The following is a 22,887-nucleotide window of genomic DNA, read 5'->3' on the forward strand; positions in this document are numbered from 1 at the left end:
AAATAAATAAATATAAATACTAAAAGTGGCGTAAGTGAACATGTTGCAACGGCACATACTCCTTAAACAATATTATTGCACGAATGTATTTTACTATCAATGCACACAGCAAGCAAATGATAAAAAAAGCACACTAAAAATGTAGCGAACAAGAAAAAGTATGTATTCTTAAACGGATTTTTGTTCTGATGTACAATTTTCATTCATTTTTCTTTTCATGTTTGCTTGCTTTTCATTTAAACTGTACAATAGCCGCCATTTATATGTACTTTCTAAAAACTGTAAACACCACTATACGCATTATGCTTGTTGTTGTTTACTCAATATGCGTTTTTTGTAAATAATGCACAAACGTTAAATAAAACAGTTTAAACCAACAAGAAAAAGTGTATAAGAGAAAGAAAGCTAGAAAGAAAGTAATAGAGAAGTACAAGGAAGGAGGAGCAAAAGAAATAAAGGAAAGAAAGAAAGAAAGAAAGAAAGAAATATAGCAACACAAACAGATGAGGATCAAGAAATGCACGCACAATCCTTCCCTTGACAATAATTCCACTCACCGTTTCGGATCTGACCGGATAGTTTTTACAAGAGATAAGACCACCCCTAGACATGGACACATACAATAAATCAACACCCTGCAGACAACTTCCTGTAAAAAGTGGTATTTTTTAAAGAATTAATTTCTGGGAAAAAATGAAGAAGAAAAAAATACTGGTGGTTTGTATTAACTTATTTCATAAAAGAAAATGGCCATTGTGAACAGAAATGACCCAGGCTGTTTATTGTTGGTATGTGTCAATGTGGGGGAATGGTTTAAACCCATAAACATGCAGGGCCAGATTTTAGATGGTGAGTTGAACTGTTAAAACGCACATGCAAAGGAGGCTACGTCTCTCTCTTGGCCGGTTGGCCTAGTGGTAAGGCGTCCGCCCCGTGATCGGGAGGTCGTGGGTTCGAACCCCGGCCGGGTCATACCTAAGACTTTCAAATTGGCAATCTAGTGGCTGCTCCGCCTGGCGTCTGGCATTATGGGGTTAGTGCTAGGACTGGTTGGTCCGGTGTCAGAATAATGTGACTGGGTAAGACATGAAGCCTGTGCTGCGATTTCTGTCTTGTGTGTGGCGCACGTTATATATATGTCAAAGCAGCACCGCCCTGATATGGCTCTTCGTGGTCGGATGGGCGTTAAGCAAACAAACAAACAAACACAAAATTCTCTCTTGGCACAGTTGTCAGAGAACGCTGTGTTCTGAGTCTCGCAAATTAATAATTAAACACTGAAGATAAGTCTTCGATGAAACCAATTAGCAACATGACCTTGATTGTTTATTTTTGCAATGCTTCCTTTTGTTTTGTTTTGTGTCTTTTTTGTTTTATTTGTTCGCTGTCTATATGTGTCTGCCGGTGTATCTAGCTGTATGATTGTCCTTGTTTTATTTGTTCGCTGTCTATATGTGTCTGCCGGTGTATCTAGCTGTATGATTGTCCTTGTTTTATTTGTTCGCTGTCTATATGTGTCTGCCGGTGTATCTAGCTGTATGATTGTCCTTGTTTTATTTGTTCGCTGTCTATATGTGTCTGCCGGTGTATCTAGCTGTATGATTGTCCTTGTTTGTTTGTTCGCTGTCTATACGTGTCTGCCGGTGTATCTAGCTGTATGATTGTCCTTGTTTTATTTGTTCGCTGTCTATATGTGTCTGCCGGTGTATCTAGCTGTATGATTGTCCTTGTTTGTTTGTTCGCTGTCTATACGTGTCTGCCGGTGTATCTAGCTGTATGATTGTCCTTGTTTTATTTGTTCGCTGTCTATATGTGTCTGCCGGTGTATCTAGCTGTATGATTGTCCTTGTTTGTTTGTTCGCTGTCTATATGTGTCTGTCGGTGTATCTAGCTGTATGATTGTCCTTGTTTTATTTGTTCGCTGTCTATATGTGTCTGCCGGTGTATCTAGCTGTATGATTGTCCTTGTTTGTTTGTTCGCTGTCTATACGTGTCTGCCGGTGTATCTAGCTGTATGATTGTCCTTGTTTTATTTGTTCGCTGTCTATATGTGTCTGCCGGTGTATCTAGCTGTATGATTGTCCTTGTTTGTTTGTTCGCTGTCTATACGTGTCTGCCGGTGTATCTAGCTGTATGATTGTCCTTGTTTTATTTGTTCGCTGTCTATATGTGTCTGCCGGTGTATCTAGCTGTATGATTGTCCTTGTTTGTTTGTTCGCTGTCTATATGTGTCTGTCGGTGTATCTAGCTGTATGATTGTCCTTGTTTTATTTGTTCGCTGTCTATATGTGTCTGCCGGTGTATCTAGCTGTATGATTGTCCTTGTTTGTTTGTTCGCTGTCTATACGTGTCTGCCGGTGTATCTAGCTGTATGATTGTCCTTGTTTTATTTGTTCGCTGTCTATATGTGTCTGCCGGTGTATCTAGCTGTATGATTGTCCTTGTTTGTTTGTTCGCTGTCTATACGTGTCTGCCGGTGTATCTAGCTGTATGATTGTCCTTGTTTTATTTGTTCGCTGTCTATATGTGTCTGCCGGTGTATCTAGCTGTATGATTGTCCTTGTTTGTTTGTTCGCTGTCTATATGTGTCTGTCGGTGTATCTAGCTGTATGATTGTCCTTGTTTGTTTGTTCGCTGTCTATACGTGTCTGCCGGTGTATCTAGCTGTATGATTGTCCTTGTTTTATTTGTTCGCTGTCTATATGTGTCTGCCGGTGTATCTAGCTGTATGATTGTCCTTGTTTGTTTGTTTGCTGCTATCGTATTTCGTCACAATTTTGACACAACATTCCCCGACTGCCTGTCTGTTTAAACGCGTGTTTAAATGTGTTTGTGCGTTTATGCGCGTGCGCACGTACGAGTCTGTGTATGTGGGTGAGAGTTTGTGCGCGCTTTCGCGTGTGTGAAGGTGCACGCATGCGCGCATTTGTTTACCTGTGTGTCCCTTTTTGTACCCACGTGAGTCTGTGTCTATGCCTGTGTCTAGTTAGAAACATGATCAAGCGAGCAGGTATAGGCTACAGTGACAGGCAATATCCTATCGCATGATGAATGAGGCTAGAATGAAGCCGTGGTGAAGCGACTACTGAGCGAGGAATACACCTTGTGGCTCCCTTCACGGCCAGGCAGTGCAAACTGGGGGTGGCCGATACACTATGACCCGAGTGTGATATAGATTTATGTTTCACCTTTGAGGATATAATGAATATATATATTTATGTCTAACAAACTTGTGTGTGTGTGACGGTGTGTGTATGTGTGTGTGTGTGTGTGTGTGTGTGTGTGTGCGTGTGTGTATGTGCGTGTGTGTGTGTGTGTGTGTATGCGTGTGTGTATGTGCGTGTGTGTGTGTATGCGTGTGTGTATGTGCGTGTGTGTGTGTGTGTGTGTGTGTGTGTGTGTGTGTGTGTGTGTTGATTTGCTTTCTCTTACTTTAAATGAAATTATGTATTGTGTTTTTGTGTAACATTCTCATTATTTTTATATTGTCATTTGTTTGATATTTTATGTTCCTTTTGTTAATTGCTTTGCGTTTTACGCCTACCTCTGAAAGAGTGTGGGCTTTTCATTGAAATTTAATGAAGCCACAGGTGCACCCTCAGATTCTAGAAATATGAAACATCATTATGATCAAATAAATATACAACAATTGTGGACATAACTTTATTCCGACCGTGATCTCGACCTGAAATCGTAACGCTATACAACTGGGAATAGGTTCCGAACATTAATTTCTAAAACTGCACAAGCTTGTATTACTTAATATGAAACTAAATGACACAAACCTTACAACTGGAGAAACAAAAGCTGAAAGGCTATATGTCCAAAGCGTTAGGTACATTTTGAATATCATCGACCTGCATACACTGCCCAGATATCAATGAAAATGTACTGACAAGGCATTAATCTGGTGAGTACAATGTCATTGTTATCTTGTTCTTGTTCTTCTCACCTGCTGTCTCTTGTTTCTGTTCTGATCAAACAATGGTCACATTATCCAACCACGCGTGTATTGTCCCGGTCTGACAATTAGTGCGAGTGCTCATTTTCTGTTTTAACTTTTCCTTTTTCCTTTTAATCCCAAAGCTAATGGCAACATTTGGTAAAGCCAAGCAGAGGACGTGTCACTGGTCAACGTCGTGATTCTTTTATTATATTATTATTATATGCAATTTATATCGCGCACATATCTCAACCACGGATTCAAGGCGCAGGGATTTATTTATGCCGTGTGAGATGGCATTTTTTACACAATATATCACGCATTCACATCGGCCAGCAAACCTCAAGCCTATTAGGGCGAGCATTCACCTTTCATGGCCTATTATTCCAAGTCACACGGGTATTTGGTGGACATTTTTTTATCTATGCCAATACAATTTTGCCAGGACTTTTCAACCGTATACACCAGATTACACGCTAAAGCATTGAACTGGAAATATTTCACTTTCATCCCAGAGTTTAGACCAAATATGTTATAAATACAAAATAAAAAAATAAAATAAAAAAAGGTCACAGCTGTCAACAATATCGGTCAGTCTTGAAACTTATTTTTCTGTTTATTGCCCCGAACACTAAAAATGCACAGAGAAATCCTCGCATTGCTTTTTTGATTCTTTGATCTTCATCATGTTCACTCCAATCGTATCGTGAAATCCCTTCTTCGTATTAGTATAAAGCAATAAAACAGCGTGTGGAAATGGACTTTAACTTGCGCGAAATGTATTTTGTATCTGTTCGGATATACACGTCATTAAACATTCAATGCGAGATCAAACGTAAGGCTCATCCATTTGGCTCACGCGCTGTGAGCAACGATTATGTTGGCTTAGCCTTTAGACTAATCCATTCCATCAATGCATTTGCAGTCTCCTCCTCCTCTCCCACCCCCCACCACCTCATCCCCACCCTCCCCTCACCACCCACCCCACCTCGGTATTCCATGCAACTTTCTTTTCACTGCTTTGCTTTTATCTTTCCTTTCTTGGAGTTTTGTTGCTGTTTCCAAAAATTGAGATAAAGTGAGGGGGGGGGGAGAGAGAGAGAGAGAGAGAGAGAGAGAGAGAGAGAGAGAGAGAGAGAGAGACAGAGAGACAGAGAGACAGAGAAAGACAGACAGACAGAGAGAGAGAGAGAGAGAGAGAGAGAGAGAGAAAGACAGAGAGAGAGAGAGAGAGAGAGAGAGAGAGAGAGAGAAAGACAGAGAGAGAGAGAGAAAGACAGAGAGAGAGAGAGAGAGAGAGAGAGAGAGAGAGAGAGAGAGAGAGAGAGGCATACAGACATACAGGCATACAGAAATACAGGCATACAGACCGACAGACAGACAGACATACAGACAGACAGGCAGACAGACGGAGGCAGAGAGCCAGTAAAACAGAAACACGAATCAACATAATAATACAGATGGTTAATAACCGAACTGCTTGTTTTTCACACCTAATTCGGTATACACAAGGAGTCACAAAGAATTACGCAAAACGAACTGAACTAATTACCCGGTGATGACTGTCGTCATATTAACAGCCCATACTGTCTGAAGCTCGAGGCGAAAACAAGATAGTTGCCTCATGCATCAAACACCAATCATGTACCGCGCTTACACCTTGCCGCATTCCGGCTCCACAAATCTCTCTCTTTCTATATCACAGCAATAATTGCTGTTCACATGACCGATTTCCAATCAACTTTCAACCGACTTTTGTCAGCTAGAAGTCGCTCAAAAGTATGTAGGCGAGGCAAAGTCGGGGAGAAGATGGTCATACAACACAATACAATGCAATGCAATGTAATGTAATGCAATGATGCGATACAATACAATAATGCAATACAATGCAATGCAATACAATATAAAACAAATCAAAACAAAACAAAACAACACAACACAACACAATAAAATACAATACCTTATAATACAATGCAATACAATACAATACGATACAATACAATACAATACAATACAATACAATACAATACAATACATACAATAATACTATTTTATCTCAAAATGATACATTTTGTCACGTGCTTGAATACGCAAACGGAAGAAGATGACTGCACCTGGGCTTTCTTTGTCAACATGGCCTTAAAAGGGGGTCCCCCTGTATGCAAATAAGTGTTAATTTGACATTATTCTGACTTGCTCTTTCTTTTTTCTCATCAAATGAGTTGCCTAGAGGAGATTGACTGTTTTTTTCGGAAGAATATGACTGCAATCGGGAATAAAGAGGCTAATTAACATGTCTGTGACTCTTTTTTCTGTGACAGTGGAACATACAGTGAACTCTGGCTTACAACATAAAACTATGTTATCTATGTCTCTATGCAACACTCTCTCTCTCTCTCTCTCTCTCTCTCTCTCTCTCTCTCTCTCTCTCTCTCTCTCTCTCTCTCTCTCTCTCTCTCTCTCTCTCTCTCTCTCTCTCTCTCTCTCTCTCTCTCTCTCTCTCTCTCTCTCTCCAATGATACATTACAAATCAATGAAACATCATTCAAGAAACATTACATGCTGTTTTTCTTGCCAAACCTGTAAGAACTAATATTGTGCAGCTGATGAAATATGAGTATTCTCTTATTGTATTAAACCCCATTATTCTACACAATGCACCAAGAACATTTTGATACAAACAAATAATCTTCACACATTGCTAATGAATCAAAATGCATCCTTAAATGTCTGATTGATCGTTGAATATGTTAATTATGTAATGTGTAGTGTAGTTAACTTAACTTCTAATTCTTCGTGTTATTGAGTTACCCCTCAACGGGCGAGGGCCGGATGAAAAAAAAGCATGCTTGCATTGCTTATTCTGTCACCATTGAAAAATAAATTTCAGTTTCAGTTTCTCTCTATCTCTTTCTCTCCCTCCCCCCCCCCCCCCCCCCATTCCCCCCACCCCTTCAAAGATGAAGTTTTCTAATTACCGCAGAGTGCTACCCTTCTTTTCCAGCTAAGAATATAACAGTGCCATTAAACCCAGCATTTAGTCTGTATACACATAATAAACAGCCAAGAAAAAAGCCAACCCATCTCGTCCTGATCAGAAAGAAACAAAACAATGTTCATACATTCGCCATTAAACGAGTATACCGCCTAATGAGGGACGAACCGAATCACAGACTTTACTGTCCATTTATATGACGGCGAAACTTCACATATAATGCGAATAAAATCCCCTAGTCGCCTTTACTAACACAGGTGATTGTAAATGTAACGTAACCCAATCCTATAGCTTTCCCAGCGTATTAACGATGATGCCTGTTTTTTGCCCTTAAGTCTTCGATTCTTCCAGACTTTTAGAAAACTTTGTTGATGGTCTTGTTATTGGGATTTTATGCTCCCTGCTTCCGAACAAAGTTTTAAAAGGTTTTGCGAAAAGGTTTTTACCGAGGTTAATTGGATGGAGGGAAAGAAAAACTAAGCGACAAGAATTAATGGTCTCCGCAAGATCACAGCAAGGTCCTCTCTTTGTCTCTGTCTCTGTCTCTCTCTCTCTCTGTCTCTGTATCTCTCTCTCTCTCTCTCTCTCTTATGTCTCTCTCTTTCTCTCTCTCTCTCTCTCTCTCTCTCTCTCTCTCTGTCTCTCTCTCTGTCTCTCTCTCTCTGTTTCTGTCTCTCTCTCTCTCTGTCTCTCTCTCTCTCTCCATCACCCCTCCCCCAATAACCTATAACTATGTGCTTTCTACCGGCAGCAAGGTATACAGAGGAGCTCGACGGCGGGCTGTAAAAGAGACATCTAAGATTAGTGTCTACTCCAAAGCGAAGATGTGGCGATTATGTCTCTGCTAGCCAACCCGGCATGTGGTTGTTGACGATGTTGAAAGAAGGTCATCAGCGTTAAACATCGACTCTTTACTCTCCCGGTATGGCTCCTTTATCCTTTTCCCATTGCCGCTTTATTCTCACAAGATGGCTTCTTCATTTCTTGTCGATCACTTTGTTAGAATCAAAACTGCGGGTCATCTGTTTTTCTTCTGATCAATTTTGGTTCGGCTTATCATGTTCGACAAGGGAACAAAGAAATACATTCATACATAGTGTAGTAAAGTTGGTAAGCATTGCAGGTGGCCATAGCAAGACGTTTTGGTGTTGTTTTTACGAGGCGCAACGTTTGCTTGAATTCATTTGCGAAGATGTGATGCGTAACAGTTTTGAAACTGCTTGGACAAAAATTCATCACCACATAATTCTAAACGCTGTTTTGCGTAATAAACGCTACTGCATAAGTACATTGACAAAAGGCGGGATATTCTCATATTATGTACATATATACTCAAACAAAATAAGCGATAAAAGGAAATCACATAGTCAATTCAGTCACACAGAGTATACACGTGCCATTAAATCCCACAAACTGCCTCCGCTAATTGTTTTAATCTGAACACACAATATGCGCCGTTAATGTACACCAATATTGTTGTAATGCGAAACAGATTAAGTTCGTTTATACTTAACTTGCATGGCACTGAACAACCCTGCTCGATTTCTTTCTAAAGAGCAAGCGACCGCATTAACTGATTCAAGACGCCATATTTCCGTATCAGCATTGATGATTGCATCGCCACATTATTGTTATTGCGAGGACAATGCTAACAAAAAGTGTAAACAACAAAAATCGACCAAGTCAAGTCGTTGTCACAATGTATATTTGTTCTGAATAATTCAGTGTATTTTTCTTTTAGAAGAACAACCGTTTTTTTTTGTTGGTAGGAATTTTGTCATTTTCTTTGTATTTAATGAATACGTTGCCCAGGTTCGATCACTTATAACAAGACCATTTGATACGAAGCATAACGTCGACAGTATACACATACAATTGCCGGTGGTAAAACAGATCATATTCTTACTCGTCTTTCTCCTGTGGTAATGGGCTCTAAAGGTTCAATTAATTTTACGACCGCAGAAAGGTCATCAAATTAGAGCGCGGGCGATCACATTAAAGAACCATTAATTAAAAATGATTGGGCGGAATTAGAGCTCTTCAAAACGCACGGGCTCATCTTCGGTAAACACTAATGAGAAGGCAGTTTTAAAACGACGACTCGGAGAACAAGCTTTGGTGATTTCTTGGCATCGCTTGAAGCTAATCTCATCCACCGTTGTCTCTGGCCTAACGCACGTGACGTTTAAAAAACGTACAGGGTTTCTTTTCTGTGAAAAGTGTGTCGGTGAGAAATGGATGAGAGACAGCGAGAAATGAGAACGGGCGGAGGAGGTGAGGTGTGTGTGTGTGGGGGGGGGGGGGGGAGGGGGGCTAGGAGATAGAGATGTAGAAAGAGAGAGAGACATACAGAAACAGATACAGACAGACAGGCAGAAAGACAGAAGGAGGGAGACACAGGGAAATATCGACAGACAGAAACAGAGAGGGTAGAGAGAGAGAGAGAGAGAGAGAGAGAGAGAGAGAGAGAGAGAGAGAGAGAGAGAGAGAGAGAGAGAGAGAGAGAGAGAGAGACAGACAGAGAGAGAGACAGAGAGAGAGAGAGAGAGAGAGACACAGAGAGAGACAGAGAGACAGAGAGAGAGACAGAGAGAGAGAGAGAGAGAGACAGAGAGAGACAGAGAGAGAGAGAGACAGAGAGAGAGAGAGACAGAGAGAGAGAGAGAGAGAGAGGGGGGGAGGATAGGAGGATGAAGGAGAGCACCTTACGTCAGCCTAACGTTCAACGCATACGGCAGAACAAAGACATACAAGCATTAAATAAATAACAATTTAGACACAAATCAAGAAACAAATATTCAACTCTATAGTTTTGTAGACGGCATAATTATGTTCTGCACATTTGTCGTTTGAGATCGTTTCTGGAGATATGTTGGGGTTTCTTTGTCATGTCTTATAGTTTACCTGCGCAAACGAATGGTACGGTATAAGAGAGAGGTAACCGACATTCACATCCGTAATTATTTGTGTTCAGAAGTATCACATCATAATATAAAATCGCCTAATCTGAGACAAGAAACGGAAAAGCATCAAAGTTAAAGGCAAACTAATGAGTCTAGACTCTATTAAACAATACGGCCCCTCTCTCTCTCTCTCTCTCGAAACTACACGTTAATGTCCCCAGAGCGCATGCGCGGCAACGTTCACCTTCGAATCTGCAACATTTTTAAACGGTTTTTACAGCATGGCTTCTTTAGTCCAACGACGTGCTTTAGTTTCATTAGAGGAGGAATAGAGACTGAAGTGAGCAGGGGATGAGGCAAAGAGAAGACGACAATAAAAGCGTGGAAAGCAGAGAGCACCGTGAGAAACTCCACGTAGTCACGTGGCAAATCATGGCGGAATATCGCTGTAATTAAAGGAAGCAACAGCAGATTATGTCCCTGTGTGGCAGTTTAGCAACATTGGTTTTTTGCTAACTAGACGAGCTTCGTTTTTACGTTCGCGCTTCCCCTGCCTCATTTGTTCTATGTTTGCTTGTGTTTTGTAACTTTTCTTTGTGGAACTGGGCCGGGTTGTTTTTATGATGATGTCGAATTGTTCCCAACATGCAACAACATTAGGATAAACAATGACATCTTCAGAGGAGCGAACAACACAATAAAAAAAAATACAAGACACAACACCATCGACCAGAAAAGTATAATACTGTCGTGTGACAATAGTCAGGACAAATCATGACACTCCATAAGAATGAAACATTGGCAATTATTGCATTCACAGTTCATGAATTATCCAGTCATGGACAACACATGTCATGCCTTGTTCTAAACAATCACTGAATTTATGTTTTAATATATTTATTTATTTATTTATTTATTCATTTATGAATTTGTTTATATATGTATTTACGCATTTATGTATCTATTCATTTATGTATTCATTTGATTTATATATTGATTAGTTGGTTGATTGGTTGATTGATTAATTCATGATTGATTTAATGATTGACTCCCTTATCAATTTATTTGGCGTTGTTGAGCATATCGTGTTCCCTTCAAACCATGACTATTGTGAAGACAAACCATGACTATTGTGAAGACAAACTATGACTGTTGTGAAGACAAACCATGACTATTGTGAAGACAAACCATGACTATTGTGAAGACAAACCATGACTATTGTGAAGACAAACCATGACTATTGTGAAGACAAACCATGACTATTGTGAAGACAAACCATGACTATTGTGAAGACAAACCATGACTATTGTGAAGACAAACCATGACTATTGTGAAGACAAACCATGACTATTGTGAAGACAAACCATGACTATTGTGAAGACAAAACGAATGCAAAACCAAACTAGTATTCCACCCACAAAGAGTCAGCAACTGAATAACGCACACGCACTTCAACAACATGTATGCAATCTGCAATTTCCCATTCGCGTACCTCTCACCACCCTCATCCCCGAAATCATCCGTCTTTCCTTCATTCCTTTACTCCTTGTGTCGAAATCCTCTCGCCAAACCCCACCTTCCAACATCCTCCCTGAATCCCCCCCCCCCCCCCCAATAAAAAAAAAATCAAAAAAAAAATCAGAGTGTCTCTCCTACATCCAGGTATACAGTTACACGCAATGAAGCCGCCTGACGGAGCCCGCAAGGCCCAAATGACTGCATCCTGCACGTAGTCTCTGAAAAGCCGCCGTCTGAATTATGACGTCATTAAAGGGAGGATCAAGCGGAGGGTGTCCACTTTACTGTTGTTTACAGGCCGTCTTGTTCTAGCCCGACCTCGATAAACAAATCCTCACTAGACACGGGCAGAAGATCACACGGAGATTTAGATATCTCTTCTCTCTATACTCTTCTCTTCTTCAGCTCCAAGGAAGAGGAAGACGACAACGCTTCTTAAATTCTTTCTTTCTGTAGCTTTTTTTTGTTTTTGAGGAGGGGGGGGGGGTTGTTGGTGTAAGTTTTGGTGAGGGTACGAGGTTGCGGGGTAAGGGAGATGGTGGAGGGTGGGGGGGTGTCAGCGTAGGAGGGAACGGGGTAGCTTAAATGACAATACTCTAGAAACAAAATGATGTTTCTTGAAGCCCGGGTGGAGGGGTAAAGTGAGGGTACGAAAAGGTGTTCTCAATTTTTTCAAAGCAAATACTTGCACTGAGATAAATGTTCTCCATCCATCCTTGTTCTGCCCCCCCCCCCCCCCCCCCCCCTTCTGCCTCCTCCTTCTTCATATTTGACACTTTTTTCAAAATCTCTTCGAGTGCCATTATCTAAGATTTCAAAAACAAATGATTTAAAGCTGATGAATAATTATTCTTGACATTTAGATGACCATTTGTTCAGTGAAAACAAATAAATTAAAACAAATGAATGGTGATTTTTTCATATTCATAGATGAGGCTTTTTTCCAAAGAATTCATCTAGAAATATCAACAGCAATTACTGGCAGGATGATTGCATTTCTTTTTTCATGCAGATATTTAGATGAGAAGGACTCTTCACTTCACCATTATTCACAAATATCTCTGTCGACGAAAATGTGGATGGGACCTCTTCACTTTACCGTTATTCACAACTCCTTTCTCTTCATCACACTTCCAACTTCACCCTCCCCCCCCCCCCTCCCCCCCCCCCCCCATCCCCTCTCCCTCCCCACCCAACAATCTAATAATCCCCGCTTTTCCTTCTGCTTTCTTCACTCGTTCTAGAAACAGCGAAGACAGTGGACAAAGGGTAAGGATGGTAGAGATATCATGTGTGCTTTAGGAGCAAATACATTACTTGTTATGTAAGACCCCTGGAAAGATTTGAGAAGTGCATGCGCTGTCATCTTCTGGTGGGATGCGCATATTATGTTGGACCTCTGCCCTGAAACTGCCTTTCATCTCTCTCAGAGGGAGAGAGAGAGAGAGAGAGAGAGAGAGAGAGAGAGAGAGATAGAGAGAGATATAGAGAGAAAGAGAGAGAGAGAGACAGAGACAGAGACAGAGAGGGAGAGAGAGAGAGAGAGAGAGAGAGAGAGAGAGAGAGAGAGAGCGGGGATGTGGGGAGGGGGCGGGAGAACGACAGAGATAAAGAGAGAGAGAGAGAGAGAGAGAGAGAGAGAGAGAGAGAGAGAGAGAGAGAGAGAGAGAGAGACAGAGACAGAGAGGGAGAGAGAGAGATAGAGAGAAAGAGAGAGAGAGAGACAGAGACAAAGAGAGAGAGAGAGAGAGAGAGAGAGAGAGAGAGAGAGAGAGATATAGAGAGAAAGAGAGAGAGAGAGACAGAGACAGAGAGAGAGATAAAGAGAGAGAGAGAGAGAGAGAGAGAGATAAAGAGAGAGAGAGAGAGAGAGAGAGAGAGAGAGAGAGAGAGAGAGAGAGAGAGAGAGAGAGAGAGAGAGAGAGAGAGAGAGAGAGAGAGAGAGAGAGAGAGAGAGAATAAGGAGCCCTTGCCGCGACCATAAAACCAGATCCCTTTAAAAAAAAGTCTTGGGATATTATTTTTTCCCCTATTTTACGAGCGTCTTATTATTGAGTAATCGCTTCGGGTTCCCCAGTCGCTAATTGACTTTCGCCAAAACTAGGCTCCCCCCTGCAATTTGTCTGTCCGTTTTCCAAACAAACCCTCCCTTGCTCTTTTCGCCCTCGCTCCTTCGATTTGAGCAATAAAGCCTCCCTACATCCCCTCGCTGCCTTCAAAAATCGACTAGCCCGGATCACTTCAAACACACAACCTCATTCACCGAGAAAATTGCTTTTGCCCAACGACGGCAAGTCGGCCTTTTTTGTCAGAAAGGACGGAAGCTCGAGCAAGACAGAGAGAGTGAGGGAGACGGAGAACAAAAAGAGAAGAAAAAATGAATAAGGGGTTGGGAGCAGGAAGTTGGGAAGACGATTGGGAGACTGGTCGGAAGACGCTGATCAGTTGTCTCCTCTCTGTGGCGGAATCGGGATCATTTATGCAAAACTGTCTTCAGAAATCCCGACCAATCACAACGCTCGACGCATGCCTTCTTGGGTTTCGCCCCCCCCTCTCTCTCTCTCTCTCTCTCTCTCTCTCTTTCTCTCTCATTCTTTCTCCCTCCCCCCCTCCCTCTCTCTCTCTCTCTCTCTCTCTCTCTCTCTCTCTCTCTCTCTCTCTCTTAGCTCTTTTCGCTCTCTCTCTGTCTCTCTGTCTCTCTCTGTCTGTCTGTTTGTCTGTCTCTCTCTCTCTCTCTCTCTCTCTCTCTCTCTCTCTCTCTCTCTCTCTCTCTCTCTCTCCATCTCTAACATTTTTCCCCAGGTCGCCTGCGTCTTTCGCTGGCATAGCATACATTTTGTCTGTACAACCTAGGAATGCCTCCTCTTCGATCGAATATGTGGCCGGCCCCAGCGGGTTCCTCTGAAGAAATGGTATGGAGATGGCGCATATAAACCATCAGAAATGCTGGTGTCGGGATGACATGATGCCCGTGTACTTGCCTCACCTATTGATTGTGTTATGCTTCGTTGAGCAATCGTTCAGTCTTGTGTATAGACTCCAGGCAACAACGGGATTGATGTGAACGTGTGTTCAGGGAAATTGTGTGATACGCGTACACGAAGATGTGTGAAAAAGATCATAAATACATGCCAGCTCTAAATATCTGTAGGGCTTTTGCACAGTATATGAAATGAAAACTGACGGACTCTTCTGCTTTATTAGTCTTCACTTCTGCAAACATGTTTTTTTTTTAAATTTATGTTTTTATTATTTGTATTTTATTTTTGTTCTTTGTTAGTAGTGTGCATGCCGCCTGGATGGTGTGTGCGTCCATGTGCGTTTGTCCAGCTATATGTTTGTCTGTGTGTGCATCTCGGCTATCCTTTATGTCATTTGTGTGTGTATGAAGTTAATCTGACCATGCACTATATTTCTTGTAACTCATCTTGATGGTTAGATAATTGCAATACCTTTTTTGTTGTTGTAATTCCAATATATACATGTTAATAATATTTCTCATCCCCATGCCCCAAGAAGGCCCCGTGTGATGAGATGTAAAACCTTGTTCTATGAGTTCGTTTACTTCAAAAGATGTACAAGGAAAAAATGGACCACGACTTGAAAAGAACTTGCATAAATTAAAGAAAAAATGCATGTTGAAGCTAAGACAAATGTTGGCAGACTTTTGTTTAAAATTCACCAATAAAAAAACACACGGTTGAAAATAAAATGTAATGGCATTACATTAATTCAAATCCAACAGAAAAAAATGTAACACACGATACAGAGAAATGAGATAACATCAAATGAAATAAATGTAAAATAATGAAAACTTAACAAACACACAAACAAATATATATATATATATATATATATATATATATATATATATATCTACAAATATAAGACTTCGTCAATACAACTATTTTTGTTTTATGGTTAGCAGTCTCTATCTGTGCCTTCTTCAATTGTTTTTCTTTGGTATGAGCTTAATTGATACTCCATTGTTTAAATCTGGGTTTTTTACTCAACAACACTTATTTTGTATGCAGCCACACGTGTTGCAAGTGTATCAGCACAGACGGACTGAGGATTAAACGGGGTAGTTAGTTAATGAATCCAAAGCAAACTGAATGCAAGACGGGTCGATGGGAAAGGGTGCTTAAATGCACACAAAAAACAAAAAAAAATTAAAATTAAAAATCTAAAAAAAGGTCGAGAATGTGGGTATAAGGGCATGGGGGAAAGATTGTACCACCAGCGCATAATGAAATCAAGTTTAAACTTCATCGGTGGCATCAGTAGCAAATTTGGGACGTGTTTTGATAATAAACTTAAGAAAATATATTACAAATAACATATATATACAAAATAAAACAATACCCAGAACAAGCATAAGAAAACCCTCATAAAAATAATAAAAAGAGGAATTCGGGTGTATAAACAGCGTAAATACTTTGTATCTATTGACACATAATTATTCTTTTGGTCGTTGAATTTGAAGATGCATGCACGACATTAGTGAGCTAGAGTCGCGGTCGAACCGAAACATGCTTTGATATAAGCTTCACAAATTGAAAACATAAAAAAAAAAATGAAATACAAATAATCGAATGGATGTAGAAACAGTGTATAAAAATATGGGCATATTCCTTTTTTGCCCCAAAAAAGGAAAAAAGTAGAAAGAAAAAACCCACCACCTATCCAGAAAACCCCTCCCCTTTTCCTCAAGATTGCATCTCTCTTTGCCCCTCTAACCCCCCCCCCCTCCCCCCCCCCCGGAACCATTGAGCTCTTAACGACTTTCAGGGTGGCGGAGACGTGATTAGTTCCTGCGATGCTTCCCTTTGATCTTCACCGCCCCGTTTCCCCTACTAGTTTATTCGCGCTTCATTGGGTATCGGAGCCTCAAAAAGAAAAAAACCCATCAGGAATGCATGCATAGTTCAAAGGCTTGGGAACTGAACAGCAAACGATTCAGCAAAGCCCTGCGTACGCTAAAAGAGACGATTTTTTTTTTATCTGTTCCTTCTATTTTGTTTTCTTTTTTCTCCTCTGCTCTCCTCCTTCATTCGTTTTATTATAGATTTATTGCGATTTACGGCCTCCGCGATCGGAAAAGGTTTAGCCCTTGGAAAAAGCGTTCATTCCACAGCACCGCACTAGACGGCTTGGATGAGCTCACAGCCTCAGCTTTGAAGTTGAGAGAAGTTTAGACTGGCGATCGACTGACGATTCACCCAGCTATGCTTGGCTATGCTATGCTAGGACATTTGGTCGTCCTGGTTTTATCTTTGACCTTGATAAAAAAAATGTCCTGCGACTTGTGACAGCCAATCAGATTGCTACGCCCTTTAATCCCTCGTTCGGTCATTTGATCACGAGTTCTCGCCGTTTATTGAAGGGGGGTGGGGGGGGGGGGGGGTGGAGGGGAAAATTCAGTAATGTGTTTCAATACGACACGTATTAAAACAAATCGCTTTTTTGTTTGTTTTTGAAATGTACGTACTATCACCTCTGTCGTTTTGACTGAATAGTCCATCACCTTAAAAACAACTCAACAAAACAGACACAGCTGACAGCAGAGAGACAGACGGACGGACAGACAAACATACAGACAGACAGGCGGACGCACGCCATCACTAAACACTGGTTAACGACATATGGAAAAGGACCACAAAGAAAGACTGACCGACAAATAAGAAAGACAAAAAGTCAGAACCGACAAAGATACAAAGACGGTTTATTTATATCGATATTGTCCACAACGGCTTACCATTCAAACAACACCACACACCGTTCACCACACTCACCTTGTGACGAAGAATCGGAAGGGTTACTGGAACAGCTGAGGTCCCTCCCCGTCAGGTGGTGCAGACCGGGGGTCATCTCCGGGTAGAAGGGGCCGTTGGAGTAGGTCGGCGGGTGACCGGCAGCCGTTTGGTACACGTCCCCGTACAGACTCGGGTGGTACCCCCTCATGCTGTTAAGGGTGCTGCCTAGCTGGCTGATCTGCCGACAGTTGTTGAAGTAGTCGCCGCCGGGGGCGAAGGAGTTGTAGGCGGCGGCTGCGGCTTTTCCGTTGACGGAGAAGGACGCTCCGAGCTGCAGCGGGTTGGAGTAGGAGGGCATGGAACACGAGTGCTGTTGGACCAAGGACTCGTTGCCATAGTTACCCCAGCCGTTCTGACCAGAAACGGCTAAGGCCGATCTGGCCACGGAGTCTTGGACGCCCGGGCTGGGCGGGAGGATGGGTCCGGAGGAGGTGATGGCTGGGGGGTAGAAGGACAGGCCCGGGGGGTGCAAAAGACCGCTGGACTCCATGCCTGGATGTGGTTGGTGAGGGTGGTGGGGCTGTGGGTGGTAAGGGTGTGGGTGTGGGTGCTGATGGGCGTGCTGGGCCAGAGGCTGGTGGAGCGGGGGTGGCGGTGGTGAAGGCTGGGCGGTGGCGGTGATGGTCATGGGCTGAGGTCAGCGTCAACAACCACTGCAACAACAACAGCGAGAGCAACATAAGCATATTTTAAGGGATCTGATCACATGGGCTGCTTGGACGTCTTTGGAGTGATTTATGTCTGAAGGCCTTGAACACATTTAGCAAGAGGCAAAATATTGTGAGATTAAATCGAGTTTTGTAAGAGTGTATACGGGTGGGATATTGAACATATGTATATAGATTCGTTTGTCTATGATTATCATACAAACCAAATCATCCAATATTCATTATTTGATTTGGCAATACACTGACAATAGGTTAACATGAGCAAAAGCTTGTCATTGTTATGGTAAATGGCACGACGAATTCTGATGTGTTTTGGATTACATAACTGATGTCTGCATGTTGTGCTTTAGCTCTCTGCGTTGAGGCAAAGTTCACATGATAACTGGAGGACAAAAGAGATTTGGATTCGAACGACCTTGCATGCATGGTGGAACACATTTTAGCATTTTGGGACAAAAAGCAATACAGATACCATCATGAATTAATTAATTCATATTTTTTCCCTGATCATTAAATTATCTTTTTCTATATCTCGGTTTTTTTCTGAATTAATTTCGTAACTGACACCTCTGTTAAAGTGCGCCCCCCCCCCTCCCCCCTCACCCTCATAAAAAAAAAGTCAACCCTGCAAAGCAAGCAACAATGTCGTTGATTGTTGTCATTATGCACGTGGAAGGATACTGCGATCACGTGTCTGGATAATTCTGTGGCGGTTAACACAATTGTTCCGCCCTGTTATGGCCCTTCGTGGTCGGCTGGGCGTTAAGCAAACAAACAAACAAACAAGCACAATTGTTTACACGAAAAGAAAAGTATATCTGTAAATGATGCAACATTTGTGTATCTGTTTACTGGCCTCAAACCTGACGTCTTATTCCTTTGCGCGCTCTGCTATACTTAAGGCTAAGGCCAAGGTTTACATAATAATTGCTGCACTAAGAATCCCAATATTGTGTCAAAGCATGGACTTCTTTAAGTTGAACGAAATATAAGAATGTGTGTATTTATCTGAGGTTTAAAGAGCACACGTGCGTCTCGTTTAAATAAACTGCACTCTTTGAACTAAACAAAACATATTATTAACAAAGATAAATATGTCGGTTGCCTTTGGACTTAATCCACTTGAAAATGTACGGTATACATTTTTATATCTGTATCGACTCTCTTTATTTATCGTCTGTTTTCTGTCACCGTGGTTTTTTTTCTTGCCATGTATTCTATGTCCGTAACCGTCCGACACTGCATGACAATTGTCCTTGTTTTTATAAGGACAGTAACATTTTGAGTCTTGAGTCTTGAGTATTGAGATTAAAGTGGTTAAATGACATTAAGGTTTGCAACAGCTTCCGAACTAGACCAGAACAACAGCAACAAAAATAAAATAAAATAAACTGTAACAAAAACAACGAAAAGAATAAAACAACACCAACTTAGATCGTCAAGGTTTCAGGCCGTAGAAATAAACTTTTCAGACTTGCTAAATTTCAAATAATGATGCGGTTATATTGCATACGATTATGGATACCAAACACTCCAGCAACACGAGAAAAAGGATCAACAATTCTGTGTTGATTGGGGCGACGAATTAAAAGTCCATCCATCAGAATAGTAGGCAAACCTTTTAAGTTCATAAGTATGCCTCACAGCATTTATGAGCGGGACCAAAGAGATTATTAGGGTTCACTGAAGAGGGGCCACTTAAGTTGAAAGGTCAGAGTAGATTGCGGGTCGCGGGTCTAACTGATGATGCACATTTACTAACCAAGCGTTAGTGATGCTTAGAAAAAAATTACAGAATACAAAAAAAATACTAACGATACTCGATTAAAGTATTAATTGTAAATATGCAATGATGCACGCACCAATATAATGCAAATGACACAAGCGAAACATCCGTCGCGATATAACCTTGAACGGTTGAAAACGACGTTAAACACCAAATAAAGAAAGAAAGCGAAACATGCAGTGATTAAAAAATGTTAAACACACACACACACACACACACACACACACACACACACACACACACACACACACAAACACACAAACACACACACACACACACAGACATACACACAAACACACACACACACATACACACACGCACACACGCACTACAAAATAACACCCAGCCAATATGATTGATGACAAGTCGGTACGGATCAGAAATTCGACAGCTCCAATAAAGGCACGGCAAGGCTCCTCTCTATAAAAAAAAAAAAAAAAGCCGCACAGTCACTGCACACTAGACCATAAATTAGCAATTTCCCCTCTCATCTCTCGCCGACACATTTCGATTCTGGCCGAATAGCTGCGCTGAAGCGTTCTTCTTGTGTTGCTTTGTGAACTGCTTGTTGGTATCTTGTGTGAAGTTTGAGACGGACATGACACGAGGAACTGAAACGAGCTGGCTTGTTAGTGAACCTCCATGGTTTGTATCAGGTGAGGGATGAAGTGATGATGTCGGATAGAGAGAGAGAGAGAGAGAGAGAGAGAGAGAGAGAGAGAGAGAGAGAGAGAGAGAGGGGAGGGAGAGAGAGAGAGAGAGGGGGGAGAGAGAGGGAGAGAGAGAGAGAGAGAGAAAGAATGTTTGTGTGTGTGTGTGTGTGTGTGTGGTGTGTGTGTGTGTGCGTGAGTGTGCGTGCGTTGGCGCGCGCTTGTGTGTGTGTGTGTGTGTCTGTGTGTGTGTTTGTGTGTGGGGGTGTGTGTGTGTGTGTGCGCGTGTGTGTGAGTGAGTGTGCGTGAGTGTGCGTGCGTTGGCGCGCGCGTGTGTGTGTGTGTGTGTGTGTGTGTGTATGTGTGTGTATGTGTGTGTGTGTGTGTGTGTGTGTGTGTGTGTGTGTGTGTGTGTGTGTGTGTGTGTGTGTGTGTGTGTTTGCGTGCGTGTCTGTCTGTATATACATGTTCTACTTGCAAACCCAGCACGCATGGTGAACACTAATGTTCAGAAGTGAAACACTTCAGTTCAGAGTGTTGTAGTGGACGGACAGGCACAAAATGATGAGACAATGAAAACAACTTAGCTGAATATAGCATTGACATCGATTTCTACATTAAGATGACGGGAATCGAACAGCTACACAACAGCATAAACATATTATGACAGGCTAATCCCCAGCACATGGAGCTAATACGACAGTGGAGATAAGTTACGAGATAGAGATGTCATTATTCACGCTATTCTGCACAAATCAGTTATTAACCTGCTCCAGTCACGCGTGAAATTTGCTCCGATCAACACACCAACTTTGTGTGCGATTGCATGCAAAGGCTAAAAGCAGCCGTTGCGATTGCGGTATTCAGGTATACGCCGTTTGTATATTTATATATGCTTTTTTCTTTGGATAAACTGAACAGGAAGTCTGGACGTCATATCAAGATCTAAGATCGGGAGGACTGAAATCATGCCCCCCACCCAAAAATAAAACAAAATAAATAAAATAAAAAAATAAATAAATCCCGCAACAGACTAACATCTCCTTCTTCACTCGAGTCAAGTTAAAGTTCATTCCTCAAGGGTCTGATGAAAATATTGTGCAACGGGAGATGTATTCATGCAAGGGGGATCATCTGTTTGTCGCCGTGAATGTTTTTTTGTTGTTGTCTATAATTAAACGTACCATACATAAGCAAGCATTTATTGCTGCTTGTCATTCTTGCGTACCATGCATAAGCTAGCATTTCTTGTTGTTTGTCATTCTTGCGTACCATGCATAAGCTAGCATTTCTTGCTGTTTGTCATTCTTGCGTACCATGCATAAGCTAGCATTTCTTGTTGTTTGTCATTCTTGCGTACCATGCATAAGCTAGCATTTCTTGCTGTTTGTCATTCTTGCGTACCATGCATAAGCTAGCATTTCTTGCTGTTTGTCATTCTTGCGTACCATGCATAAGCTAGCATTTCTTGCTGCTAGTCATTCTTGCGTACCATGCATCAGCTAGCATTTCTTGTTGTTTGTCGTTCTTGCGTACCATGCATAAGCTAGCATTTCTTGGCTTGTCATTCTTGCGTACCATGCATATTATTAAGCTAGCATTTCTTGCTGTTAGTCATTTTTGATTATGGAACGTTAGCAATCGATTTGTTTCAGATTTCTACAGCAAAACAGCAAATCCCCCCGTTCGGTACTGCAAACAGCCATGCTGGCGGTTGACTCATTTCGGGTAAGTATATCCAAGGAAAGGGTGATCTTATTCCATGTATATAAAAGCCTCGACTGCATGATCTCTGATAGCTTACAAGGTCGCTATGCTAGGCTAACTTGTTTTTTCTGTCCCCCAGACCTGTTTACCCCCAACGTTTGCAAAGAGTAATGGTCAAGTAACAAAATTGTAATCTGATGACAAAAATAGTAACCCAGTGGTTACAAACGCCAAAATTAGCAACACAAACCTAATTTGAAGCACATCTTAAAATCGTAGTCTGGTCTCAAATGGAGTATTTTGTCCCTAAAATTCTAAAACATAGTAATCATTACTCCAAAATAGTAAGGGTAAACAGGTCTGGACTCCCCAGAACTTGTGTCTATTTGGGACATGCCGTGGTTTTTGCTAGGTTACAAGGTCGTCTACACCCGAGTTTATGTATGCCGACGTCTCAAACCCATTCCAATACCGAACCGCTCCCCTCTTTGCGATCGTACCTGGCTGTGAACCATAGACAAACTTCAGTCATGTGAAAAGTTGTGCACGAGTGACTTAAGATTAATCAGCCATGAAGAACGACCGTGAAGTACGCGATCGCTGTCTTTCAGATATCTTAAACAAGATCGAAGTCAAATATTTTTCGCACATGAACTTTTCACGGATGACTACAAACAGGACAGCAAAAGAGGTTCTTTAGAGAGCAAGCGAAGTTCAACTGGAGGAATTTTGATTCACTTGTAGAAGAAGTTGTAACGTTTACTTTACCGGAAGATGTATTTTATAATCATGGTGCATGGCTATAACAATGCATGGAAGATATAGACTGGAGGTCGTTATTATGCATGAATATGTCCATAACAAACACATGTGAATTGTGCGCCGATCCTCGGTTTTGACT

General features: G+C 41.6%; 1 protein-coding gene across 1 annotated transcript in view; it reads right to left on the reverse strand.

The window, feature by feature from the left end:
• The window catches only part of LOC138947059 (homeobox protein php-3-like), a 113,925-nt gene that overhangs the window by 27,505 nt on the left and 63,533 nt on the right, over window positions 1-22,887 (reverse strand). The window contains exon 3 of the mRNA XM_070318480.1: window positions 17,155-17,828. Within this exon, the coding sequence (XP_070174581.1) occupies window positions 17,155-17,803 (649 nt within the window). The 5' untranslated portion in view covers window positions 17,804-17,828. The remainder of the gene's footprint in view (window positions 1-17,154; window positions 17,829-22,887) is intronic.

Source organism: Littorina saxatilis, linkage group LG14 (genome assembly GCF_037325665.1).
Source record: "Littorina saxatilis isolate snail1 linkage group LG14, US_GU_Lsax_2.0, whole genome shotgun sequence".
Classification (NCBI taxonomy): Eukaryota; Metazoa; Mollusca; class Gastropoda; order Littorinimorpha; family Littorinidae; genus Littorina; species Littorina saxatilis.